The sequence below is a fragment of the Protopterus annectens genome, chromosome 11.part0, assembly GCF_019279795.1.
Source record: "Protopterus annectens isolate FY-2018-M chromosome 11.part0, PAN1.0, whole genome shotgun sequence".
In the NCBI taxonomy this organism is placed as follows: domain Eukaryota; kingdom Metazoa; phylum Chordata; order Ceratodontiformes; family Protopteridae; genus Protopterus; species Protopterus annectens.
In genome coordinates this window covers 236,562,850-236,576,162 of record NC_056745.1, presented here as the reverse complement: position 1 = coordinate 236,576,162, position 13,313 = coordinate 236,562,850, and the positions used below count along the sequence as shown (strand labels likewise).

General features: G+C 37.3%; 1 protein-coding gene across 2 annotated transcripts in view; it reads right to left on the bottom strand.

Moving 5' to 3' along the window:
• The window catches only part of ITPR2 (inositol 1,4,5-trisphosphate receptor type 2), a 2,416,542-nt gene that overhangs the window by 1,721,378 nt on the left and 681,851 nt on the right, over positions 1-13,313 (bottom strand). For both annotated transcript variants that reach the window (XM_044087657.1, XM_044087658.1), the window contains exons 6-7: positions 951-1,049; positions 780-863 (exon numbers count right to left, since the gene is read on the bottom strand). In XM_044087657.1, the coding sequence (XP_043943592.1) occupies positions 780-863; positions 951-1,049 (183 nt within the window). The remainder of the gene's footprint in view (positions 1-779; positions 864-950; positions 1,050-13,313) is intronic.

The following is a 13,313-nucleotide window of genomic DNA, read 5'->3' as shown; positions in this document are numbered from 1 at the left end:
GATGAGCTGATAAAACTAAGCATCCTCCAGCATCAAATTCAGATAATCTTGGTTGTAGTCATGGTTCCATCTCTTTACACTATGCAGCCATGTTTAAGGTGCGGTCAAAAGTGGTATGCTAAAAAGGCTACAGCCATAGAGTATAATGGAAGTCCATTTCCTGTCTGGAAAATAAAAAGGAGTTTTACTACAAAAGTTCTCATTTGCATACTTCTTCATGCTGGTTAAGGCCAGACTACTTAAGGAAAGAGTTTTTATGTGATTAGACAGTGTGCCATCATAAATGGCATTTCTTTATTTTAAATACTTATCACACAACCAGGAATGACTTGATGGATGAAAAAATAAAATATATCTGTCCATCCGCAGACCATGATATTGCCGACCTACTTTTAGTTTGATGCCCTCTGCTGAAAACTGAAATATTCCAGATTCCTAGTTGTTTTATTACTATTATTATTATTATTTTTATTATTATACAATCTCAAAATTACCTTACAAGTATGGAACAACCATCACTCTCTTTTGTAAGTGATTTAGATAACGTCTGCCATTCTGAGACCTCTAAAGATACAGATTATGAAAAGTGTACAGTTTTGGAGTGATGCATTTCTTGAGAATCACAAATACATCCAACACAGCTTTCAGACATCAGCACATCTGGGCTAAAATTGTTACAGGATTTTGAGCTTTTACATTTTGCTCCACAAACACATCTGGAGAGGTGCGTCTTAGATATGTGGATTAAAAACTTAAAAACTTCAATAATTTGTACTTACCCCCTTCAAAACATCTTCCCGATAGTCACTAAATTTCATGAACAGTGTTATTTTCCAGCTGGTATTACAATTCACCGAATTCACCTAATGGACAAATACCACAATTAGACACCACCACTCGTAATCCAATCTACATTAACTTCTTTGCAGTAATATACTTTACAGACTCACCTCTTTGCAGCCAGGGTTGTCAGTCAGTTCTATATTACTGGCGTGGAGAGGCTGACTTGCGTTGACAGGCATTAAAACCACCTTATCTCCTACGACCACCTGAAAATTCAGACAGTGCATTTATGAAAAACAGAAGTAGCAAGATAAAGTGCAAAAAAATTACAACAAAGGTCAAACTCATTTACCAGTACAGTGTCTAATTTATCTTTGTCATGACAAAATGTATAACCTTACAGTGAGCTCTACATGTTCAGTTACTAACTTATCTTCCAATACTTCTGGAAATGTAAAAGCTGACAGTCTTCAGGTGTATCTTTTTAAGGTTATTCTGTATCTGGACTAAATACTTTGAATTCTGTCACTGTGTCCTGACTCTGCAATCACCTAATGAAAGCATTACCTACATTACTATCCTATCTATGAGGAAATAATTCCTAATTTTTATGCTTTTCCACCTATTCTTAATATACTATGCCTTTGTTAGTAGCATCTTCTTTCCAGAAAAGTGAAATTCTGCCACCTTTATTCTATGCAGTTAAATTTGTAAGCTTTTACCACAGTGCCTCGATCTTCCTCATTTTTTGTGCACAAGCAATCACCCATCATCCTTTAAGTCTTCTTGAACAATCACCATTGCCATTCTTAGGATGATATATACATATATATATATATATATATATATATATATATATATATATAGTTTCATAGTTTAGTACTAGGCTATCTGCCCTGTGGCATTTGCAAGCCTAGCCCTAGAGATGTGGCTTTCGCCACCCCAGGTAGTGGTACTAAGGTGTATAGAATAAATTTAGAATACTGTGCCTTTGTCTAGTAGTGACACATTGAAGACCCCCTTACTTATTAAAATTAGTTTACTGTGCCTCTGTCAAGTAGCGACACAGGGGTGACCCCCGGGGTATAGTTTCATATATATGCTAAACCCCATCCAAGGGACATGTAATCACCACAAGGGCAACTTCATATTCCCTTATGCAAGTTCATGCCCCTATGGACATGCTCACTGAAGGCTACCACCATATATTGACTTAAGTGCACTACACTCCCACTCCAAGATACATAGCCTGCCTCTTCCACCTAAGGCTTAAAGCCACATCAGAACAGCTCCACAGTCAAGCTGTTCAGGGCTTTATTCCTTTATGCCCTCAGAACTGCCCTAGATGAAAACATCATTACTGGTCTGTCTTTAGAAAATTTCTTTCATTAAAAAATCACTAGAGATATGCAAGGTCCAATGCCATTTTAGGTATAAAAACAGCATTATTTATGACTGGCAATGATAACATTTTCTTCAAGCATGTAAATAGCCAGAATCAAGACCTACATTATATCTACTATTCATGGTAATAGTATTACTGGTACAAATGCCACTGTGCAGATGCATGGTAGTTTTTACTGTAGCTATAAACAATGCACATAATTTGTTAACAGATGACATTGACAAATGTGATGGTGACTTGGCTATCACAGAACCTTTCAACAAATTAAGTAAAATCCAGCTGTCTGCAGCTGCACGCTCCGTCAACTTAAATGATTATTTTCCTAGCAAAGTTACTATATCCATTTTACCATGTTTAATGTACTTATTTCAGCTTAGTGTCACTGCTTTGTTTTCTACTTGAGATTTGGACTGACTTCTACTCCCAAGGCTGACAATATCAATGCTGAAAATAGCTATAGGCATACAAGTTTGACATGCAATACAGGCAAATGTTTTGAAAGGGATCTATTATCTAGTACAACAGAGGACGTAACATGTATTTTGTTTCAGAAGCCATATACTACCAGCTTGCTGAATAATTATATAAAGGAGATAGATGTTCTAGACCATGGCACAGTAAAATGTTCTAGACCCCCGCATAGCAGTATGTTCTAGACCACAGCACAGCAGTAGACGCACTTATCTGCATCATTCCAAAGCACTGAAGTGTCTTTCTCATTGCCTTTTCTTAATATTTGGCTACCTTTGTTGTAAACAGTAATATATGTAAATGGATTAAGAAACAGCTTACGTACAGGAATAGTCAACCATTAGAGCAGTCCAAAAGGGATATCTTCAAGGCATTGTTATGGGACCCTATATTTTTAATGCGTATATGTCCTGATTTCAACTATCTCAGCACATATGAATTGCTAAACTTACTGATTATTCAAAGAGGTGTTAAGTTACAGAAATATTTGGGGTCTTTATGCTATTGGGCACAATCAAACAACACTCTGCTTCTAATGCAAAAATGTGGCATTATATACTCTATTTTATTTTACATTTGTTTACCAGGGAGGTCCGACTGGTCATAGCTGCCTGTTTTCAGCAGAGTCCCGAAGAGAAAAGCTCCAGAACAATTGTTAAAAATACTATACATAAAATATTTACATGTCCATTGTGGTTCAGACATACAATTACAAGATATAACAGATAGTAACAAATGATTGCATGACCATACATTAGATAATTACATAAGCATAGTGGGTTTGACATAAAATTAAAAAGTATAGCAGGCAGTAACACATGACAGTATGTGCATTCAGTTTGTTTAGTAGACATAATGTTGGAGATGTGATAAAGATAGAAGAAAGAAAAAGAAGAAATACTAACAAGTTTGTCTATGAGGGGGAAAGTTTTTCAGCTCAAGCTAGGGGAGAGTTAGTGTTAGTGGGTTTTGGAAGGGAGAGAGGGGAGTAGGCAGCTGAGAGTTGGTATCTAAAGGGTGATAACATATAGTGCATCTGTGGGAGTTTTCAAGAAGAGGTAGGATAATGTCTAGGGAAAGGAATTAGAATATGTCAGCCAGGTGCTAGGCAGTTGCATGTCCAGGAGTTTACGTGGGAACTAAGCTGTTTTTTGAAGATATTTTTGTTAGATTGTAACCTGATTTCTAGTGGTAGGGAGTTCCAAGTCTTGGCAATGCTACTAGAATACAGGGAGTCACCAAAGCTGTAATGGGTTTTGGAGACTGTGATTAATGCCTTGTTACTGGATCTTAGTCCTCAGTTGTTTGAGTAGAGGGTAATCAGGTTTTGTATGACTGGAGTTTTGCCAGGTTGGTAAAGTGTTTGGTGAGCTAGAATAAGTTGGCTTAGGGCTAAGGTGTTTGGGAGTTCCAGCCAGGAGAGTTGCTTTAGGGATAGACAGCGGTGGATGCGGTAGGAGGAGTTTGTGGCAAATTTTGCTATTTTGTTGTAGCATGCTGATAGCTTGTTTAGATTGGTCTTGTTTAGAGTAATTAGGACAGGAGAAGGATATAGTACGGTAGAGAGAAGATGAGTACAAGCTAGGGTGATTTTACTGTTGTTGGTTAGGACGTTTTTACATCTGTAAAGAGTGCCTAGTTTTTTGTGGACTTTCTTTTGTTTGAGCTATATGTTTGTCAAATTTCATATTATTGTCAGTGATGACCCGCTAGTAATTTGATTTGTGTGACAGGGGAGATAGTAGTACTATCTGATGCAGAAATAGAGAATGGGGGAGTAGGTACTGTTGCTTTGGAGGGATGGAAGAGCATAAGGTGGGTCTTTTTAGGATTTAGTATTAGCTGGGAGTTTGATAGCCAGGTTTCAATGGATGTAAATACTTCTTGGGTCTTAATGTGAAGTTGTTGGAGGGTGGGGGGCAGAGCAGATTAAGGTGGGAGTCATCAGTGTACTGAACCAAGTTTGCTGAAGGGATGGCTTTGTGAAGATTATTTGTAAATATAGTGAAAAGAAGGGGCCCTAGGATTTATCCTTGGGGTACTCCTAGTTTCACAGGAAGAAGGGGGAAAGGGAGTTTTTCTACTGAACAGCTTGCTGGCATTGGGAGAGGTAGTCTTGAAACCATAGTAGGGCGGGGGTAGTTAGTCTTAATTGTGAGAGTGATGTTAGAAGTTTTGTATGGAAGACTGTATCAAACACCTTTGACAAGTCAACGAAAATTGCAGACACTAGTTGACCATTGTTGCGTTGCATATTTACTAGATTACTAAAATGAAAGAGTGAAGTGGTAGTGCTATGGTTAGGGCAGAATCCATGTTGAGTGCCAGAAAAAAGACTGTTTGAGAGGAGATGTGTTATGATCTGGGTGTGGATAAATTTTTGTAGCATTTTAGCCAGTGGGGAAAGCACAGCTATAAGGCAGTAGTTAGTTAGGTCAGTGGAAGTACCCCCTTTATGTATTGGTATAAAATAGGAGAGTTTCCAGAGAAGTGGCACTTTTGTTCTGAGATTGATCTGTTTATGACTATTGATATTGGGTAGGAAATAGCTTTGGTGGCTATTCGTAGGAATTTGGTGGGTTGTATGTCTACTGTTAGGGTGGTGGGTTTAAGTTTGGTTAGGTGTCTATAGATGGCTTAAGTTGGTACTGGTTGAAGGGTGAAGGAGTTGGGGTTATTTGATGGGCTATGTAGCATAGTGGGGGCAGAAGAGGGTGGATCTGCTGATAGTTTTAGAATAGAATTTGTAAAGAACTCATTGAATTGGGTTGCTGTGTTTATGGAGGTGGTATTTATGTTTGGATGAGGAGTCTGTGATGTGTCTGGTAGGAGAATACTATTTATAGCGGTCCAGAACTTTTTTGGGCTGGTATTGTGCTTAGTTTGAATTTCGTTATAGTACTTTAGTTTGTCTAGTCTGATTTGTTTTTTACAGTGCTTCTCAGTTCTTGGAATGTTTGCCTAGTAGGAATAGTTTTGTTTTTGTGCCGGGTATTCCATGCTTTGTCCCTTTGTTTCATAGGTTGCCTAGTGTTCTTGGTAAGCCACGGGGCATAGTTGGTTTTAAAGGAGATCTGTCTCGGTGTGGCAAGTTGGTTGAGAATGCCTAAGAAGATAGTGTTGAAATACTCAACTGCTTCATCTAGAGGAAGTGTTAAAGGGGGGACCAGTTAGAGTGTTTAAGGGAAGAAATAAGTTCATCAGCCCTGAAGTTTTTAGTGTATCTGATGTATCTAAGGGAGCTAGGTCTAGTGAGTTTAGTTTGGTCTCTGATGAAAAAGGTTGGGATGTGGTCACTTAGTGTCAGGTAGCGTACCGAAATTATGAGCGGAAGATGGACAATTAGTGAGAATCCAGTCTAGTATGGATTTTTTTTACAGTTTTGTCTATCCTAGTAGACGGTTTGTATAAGCTGTGAGAAACTGCAGAGGTTAATATGATTTGAGGGGTGGGGTGAGTTAAGTGAGGACCAATCAATACTGAAGTCTCCTAGTATAACTGTTTCATAGGGGAGGACTTCAGATGCCCAATGGAGGAGAGATTCTAGGATTTTGTTGTTATCTCCTGGAGGGATATATCATCCTAAGATATTTAGCTGTTTCTGTGTACTTAGTCTTACCTTAGGAAGTAGGATCTCTGCATCATTAAATGCAGGAATTTCTATGTTAAATAGCTTCACATTAATGTGGTGGTACAACTAGGTAACACCAATATACTATTGATAATGAAGTTTTGCAGATGGTTGGTTATGCTACATTTCTAAATGCAATGGTGTCTAGATCTTTGAAATTGTTGACAAATACGAACATGGTCATTAGGAGGTGTTAAGGACTACTGTAACTACACTATATCAGCCTTGTTTAAATCAATGTAAGAATAGTAAAAGCGACCATTGTTTAGGAACAGCTCATTAAATCCACTTGGCATTTTGACTTCGGACATTTCATTGTGATTTTGTTATACTCTTTGCACACATTTATACCTCTCAGCCAGTACAAAATCAAATCAGGTCCTGTACCCTTACAGTTGGAGAAACCTTCAAAATCTACACCTCCACCTTTCACTCAGAGTAAAAGTGGCAGTTGAAGGAGTTATGTTACGCACATACCTTGTACAAGAATATGTGCAATGTTTCAGAGAGAACCCAAAAGATCTCTTCATTAGCTATATTCTGTATTTTTGCTTGTGATTATTGTAATGTTTATCTTACAAATAGCTATAGGAAAAATACAGCATCCGGGTGTGTAACGGGCTACTTATACAGTGCAAACACGGCACAACAGGTCAACAAAACTACACAACCTGGTCTCTTGCTCATCTGGTGTGTAGCCTTGCACTTTTTTTCCCATTTGTCACCACTACAGAAAAGGTTTCATCACACCCACATTTATAACAATGATTTCACAATCACTATAAGAAAGCATCATCATTAATTACTCTCTACCATCACTTACCATCAAACAAAACAGAAAACTGCCTGCTGCTCTACACAGAAAAGGGTAAACATGGCACCAAGATCATTTGAAACTAGGAGTTTGACAAAGAAAGCCATGCATCTCTAATTAACTTTGTAAGACTGACTGATGCTAGCAATCTGACAAATAAAGCAAGTATCACAAATTAACTTAGAAAGATCTCTTGAAGCTAGTATTTGAAACATAAAATCAGCTTGAAGCTAGGAATTTGACACAAAATGAAGTGTCTCAAAGTAACACAAGGAAATCTGCTCAACACTTTTCAGATTAATGTGCTTCATATTCAGTGGCACCTACATGACTGACTTTATCCAGATTCAAAATTAAACAATTACATGTCATTTCAATAAGATGAATATCACTGCCCAGGAAAACTATAAGACTAAATACATTATCTATCCAATATTACCCAACAGTACAATTTAACATAGTAGTCCAGCTAGGTATCTCTTGTATGTAAGGCTTTGCAAGAATTAATTAAATTTAACAAGCAAAATCTGCAGATTTGTTGGTAACAAATAAGAGCGCAGGAAAAGTAATAGAATGGAAAGAGGCCAAGAAGACATTAGGAGTGCAGACTACAGATTGCCTTCCCATCAGGGATTGATATAAGAGTATAAGCAAAGAGAAAGGGATGGCGAAATCCTACATGAAAGACCTGCACTGGTTGAGTTTTCAGGTGAGTCTAGAACAGAAATCACTGTTTAAAAAAAGGGATTATTAGTTAGGCATTTTAGTAAAGTATTGCAAGAGAAATAAAGGAATCCGTCAGAGGTGGTCAGAGATTGGGAAGAGAGTGATTAGATAAGCAATTCACAAAAAAAAAAAAAAAAAAGTGAGACAACATATGTATGGCTCCCAAACATGCAAAAAAAATTTAGAAGATTTAGGATTTTTGCCTGGCAGTGTTTGCATAGGTACTTTTATATTCCAAGCAGACTCCAAAGAATTTTGACTTAGGTAGATGACAAATGTTTGAGGTGCAATGGGGAAGGAATAGGTACCTGAGAGAACACGTTCTCGGAGCATAAGGAGTTGGCAGACTTTAAAAATTGCCTACAAACTACTGTAAAGCAGAGGCTGTCTCTGAGCAAGAACCCTAATTCAGGAGTTGGACCAAAAGTATCCCCCAGGAGCCTCTAGGAGGGTGGGACATGATGAATGGATGAAGATCAACAACACAGATGGAACGTTACGGTAAGACATAACTTCTTTATCTGATCTTGTTACTCTTCATTCCATTCATCACTGATGGGACAGAGTCCCCAGCTACCTTGTGTCACTTGGGCAGCCCTTATGGAACAATATTCCTGAGCACCATTGAGCCAAATGAAGCTCTTCCCCTGGAGACCAGATCCAATTTGCAATTTGTAATGAGTGATAAAGGTATGAGGAGTAGCCCATGTAGCTGCTGCACAGATGTTGTCCATGGAAGCTCTAGAACGGAACGCTACAGAAGTTGCTATTGATCTAGTGGAGTGATTTTCTGTGGAGTAGGCTTTCTCTCATGATTATAAATGAAGATTATACAGTCTCTAAGCCATTTAGATAAGGTCACTTTAGAAACTGACTTTCCCATTTTAGGACCAAAGAAAGATATAAATAACTGGTCTGATTTGCAGATTGTTTTTGTCTTAAGTAAAATCTCAATTGTCTGTGGACGTCAAGTAAATGTAAACAATACTCTCCTTTGTTTGAAAATTTAGGAAAGAAGACTGATAGGTCAATAGTCTGGTTAATAGAGAACTCAGAAATTACTTTGGGAAGGAAGGATTGGTCCGGATTGATACTCTGTCCTTATGGAAAATCAAATAAGGATGCTTTATGCATAGAGCATGGGGCTCGGAAATGCATCTGGCCGATGTAGTGGCCACCTGAAAAAGAGACTTCCAAGATAGAAACTTGATGTCACAAGTGGCTGCAGGCTCAAAAGGAGGCCACGTTAAAGATTGTAAATCTAGTGCGAGACTTCATGGTTGTCGGCTGCTTAACTGGAGTCCTGGAGTGATAGACACCTTTCAAAAAGGATTTGCTTGGGCAATGTGAAATTAAATAGGAGTCACCAAAACCATTATGAAAGTTTGAAATGGCAGCTAAATGAACTGGTATAGCTGTGGCACCCTCTTCAAAGAAGTTTGATAAGTACTGTGGTACGGCAGAGACCATTGCTGAGTATGGGTCCAGTTTTCTGTCTAGACCAAATTGAAAACCTTTTCCATTTGTCAGCATAAAGTTTCCTAGTGGATATGTTTAACAACAGAAGAGGCTACACCACGACAGCTTTGAACTGAAACTCTGTTTTATTCCACTGCAGTTAAAAAGTAAGCGCTTTCACGTTGCTAGAACGCTTCTTCAGACTTCAATGACTGCTTTAACAAAAACAAAATGCTTTATACCATTTCATGAGCACACCTATCAATTAACTAATTATAGATTTAAAGACATAGACTTGATTAAAGCAGGACTGATGCATGTATATAATAAAATATCTATACATAAATATAAAAACTGTAAAAATATATATAAATATATATATGTATATATCCATATGCACACGCACATACACTGAACCCACATAAAAAACATATACAAAAAATATAAAAAAAAAAAAATATATATATATATATATATATATATATATACGTGTGTGAATGCATGTGTAGATACACATGATAAAATATTAATAGCAAATATATAAACCAATACTAACAACTATCTATGGAACAATATAGAAAGAACTTCCAACATTTACATGGTTGCTTAATGTTTATAAGGGCGGGCGGCTAGGAATGGTTTGAGTGTGACTCTTTCATTCAAGCCATGCCCTTTATAACTTTGCAATCTTATTATCCATTTGTTTTCTCTTTCCTCTTTATAGTTCTTAATATTCCCCAGTCTATTGGACTTCTTAATCAACTCAAGTGTGGTAAATCTAAATTTATGCAATGTACCTTTTTGCAATGTATGATAAGCTAAGGCGTCCGTCTCATTTTCTTTGTTGATTGCATATATATGCTCCCTGACACGTTCCCTTAAACTTCTGTTGGTTTTGCCCACATAACAACATGAGCATATTTGACATGAGGCAAGATAGATCACATCTCTCGACTTACAGTCTGCATAGAAGTTAAAGTGAAATAACTGATTAGTGTCAGGGTGTCTAAAATGATTTTCACCAGACATAAAACTACATTGATTGCAGTTTCTACATGGAAAAGTTCCATGTCTGTCTGATGTGATCAATCCTTTATTGTTATTCTCATAACATAAAAGTCTTTTCAAAGACTTGGTGTTTTTATATGAAAAACTTGTTTTTTTACCTACTATCTGAGTTATTTTCTCATCAATTGTCAAGATATTCCAATTCCTATGAATTATTTGCTTGACCCTCGAAATCTGATTTGAATAATGGATAGTAAGTCTCTTATATGTTTGCGCACTAGTTTGCTCATTGGTAATATGTCTCTCTGTCTCTAAATCATTTCTAGTATGTGTATAAAAATATGGTCTGTCTGGTATATTTCCCCCATATACATTCTGAGCTATATAGAAAGGACTGCTGGAAAAATAACATATTACATCGTACCAGCATGCATCCTCAGCATATTTTTTCCAATATTATAACAGGACAGAGTTTAAGAATATCTTGTCTAACCACAAATGAGGAGACATTTAGCTCTACACAAGAGCTATTGGCTAATAACTTAACAGCACGAGGTTACAGTATAGAGGAAACACAATGAGTTTTTGAGGCCACTGGACACTACAGGAAGAATAAGGGCAGACCATATTTTTATAAACATACTAGAAATGATTTAGAGACAGAGAGACATATTACCAATGAGCAAACTAGTGAGCAAACATATAAGAGACTTACTATCCATTATTCCAATCAGATTTCGAGGGTCAAGCAAATAATTCATAGGAATTGGAATATCTTGACAATTGATGAGAAAATAACTCAGATAGTACAAGTTTTTCATATAAAAACACCAAGTCTTTGAAAAGACTTTTATGTTATGAGAATAACAATAAAGGATTGATCACATCAGATAGACATGGAACTTTTCCATGTAGAAACTGCAATCAATGTAGTTTTATGTCTGGTGAAAATCATTTTAGACACCCTGACACTAATCATTTATTTCACTTTAACTTCTATGCAGACTGTAAGTCGAGAGATGTGATCTATCTTGCCTCATGTCAGATATGCTCATGTTTTTATGTGGGCAAAACCAATAGAAGTTTAAGGGAACGTGTCAGGGAGCATATATATGCAATCAACAAAGAAAATGAGACAAACGCCTTAGCTTATCATACATTGCAAAAAGGTACATTGCATAAATTTAGATTTACCACACTTGAGTTGATTAGGAAGTCCAACAGACTGGGGAATATTAAGAACTATACAGAGGAAAGAGAAAACAAATGGATAATAAGATTGCAAAGTTATAAAGGGCATGGCTTGAATGAAAGAGTCACACACAAACCATTCTTAGCCACCTTATAAACATTAAGCAACCATGTAAATGTTGGAAGTTCTTTCTATATTGTTCCATAGATAGTTGTTAGTATTGGTTTATATATTTGCTATTAATATTTTATCATGTGTATCTACACATGCATTCACACACGTATATATATATATATATATATATATATATATATATATATATATATATATATATATATTTTTTTTTTTTGTATATGTTTTTATGTGGGTTCAGTGTATGTGTGTGTGCATATGGATATATACATATATATATATTTATATATATTTTTTACAGTTTTTATATTTATGTATAGATATTTTATTATATACATGCATCACTCCTGCTTTAATCAAGTCTATGTCTTTAAATCTATAATTAGTTAATTGATAGGTGTGTTCATGAAATGGTATAAAGCATTTAGTTTTTGTTAAAGCAGTCATTGAAGTCTGAAGAAGCGTTCTAGCAATGTGAAAGCGCTTACTTTTTAACTGCAGTGGAATAAAACAGAGTTTCGGTTCAAAGCTGTCGTGGTGTAGCCTCTTCTGTTGTTAAACATTGGATTTTTGTGTTCTTAAGAGGCTCCTTATCCAGTGCTGCTTTGGTTTTATTTTTCAGTTTCCTAGTGGATAGTTTATGCGAAGCTAGGATAATGTCACATACTGGAGAGGAGAGATTACTATTCCTGGCAATAATTGGAAGTAGAGAAGCCAAGCTGTGAGCTTGATACTGGTCAAGTTTGGGTGGCTCACCCCTTGGGGGATGAGAAATCAAATCTGGAGTTGGATCCAGGATCCACAGTCAGCGAAGTAGATGAGGCCAGAAAAATGGGAACCATACCTGTTGAGGCCAATAAGGTGTTATGAGGATCACTTTGCTTTTCAACCAAAATGCTTTCCTCACAAACTGAGGAATCAGGGGGATGGGGGGATAAGCATATAGAAGTTCTGTGGGCCACTCATGGATTAGAGCATCCTTCAGGGACTCCCCCTGTGGGGGAATTAGGGCAAAGTAATTGCTGCATTTGTGGTTTGATGGGGAGGCGAATAGGTCGCAGCAAGGCTGGCCCCAATGGCTGAAAATCTTTGCCACTATGTTGGAGTTGAGGGACCACTCATGAGGCAGGAGAATGCATCTGCTCAACTTGTCTGCAATCATGTTGGAATTTCCTGGGATATGCATTGCCATCAGAAAGCGGTTGGAAGCTATCGCCCATTGCCAAACTCTCATGGCTTCTCGACGTACAGGGTAGAACTTGGTTCCTCCTTGTCTGTTGATATACCAAACTACTGACATGTCTGATTGGATAGCAATTGTTCCCAAAGGAAGGGCAGACTGGAATGCTTGCAATGCCAAAAGTGCTGCCCTCAGTTCGAGAACGTTTATGTTTATATGCAGATTTGCCTCTATATCAGATCATGTGCCTTGGACTGTCATTCCCTGAAAATGCCCCCCACACACACACACACACACACACACACACACACACACACACACACACACACACATCCTATTAGGGAAGCATCCGTGGTCACAGTGGCACTTGACTCCTAAGTTCTGTCTCTGACTTCATTCACCAAGTCAGGTCTTGTTTGCATTGATTTGTTATTTGAATCTGGAAAGACAAAGGATGATGGTTTGGATACCACTGGGTTAATAAAAGCCATTGTAGGAGTCTCATGTGAAGCC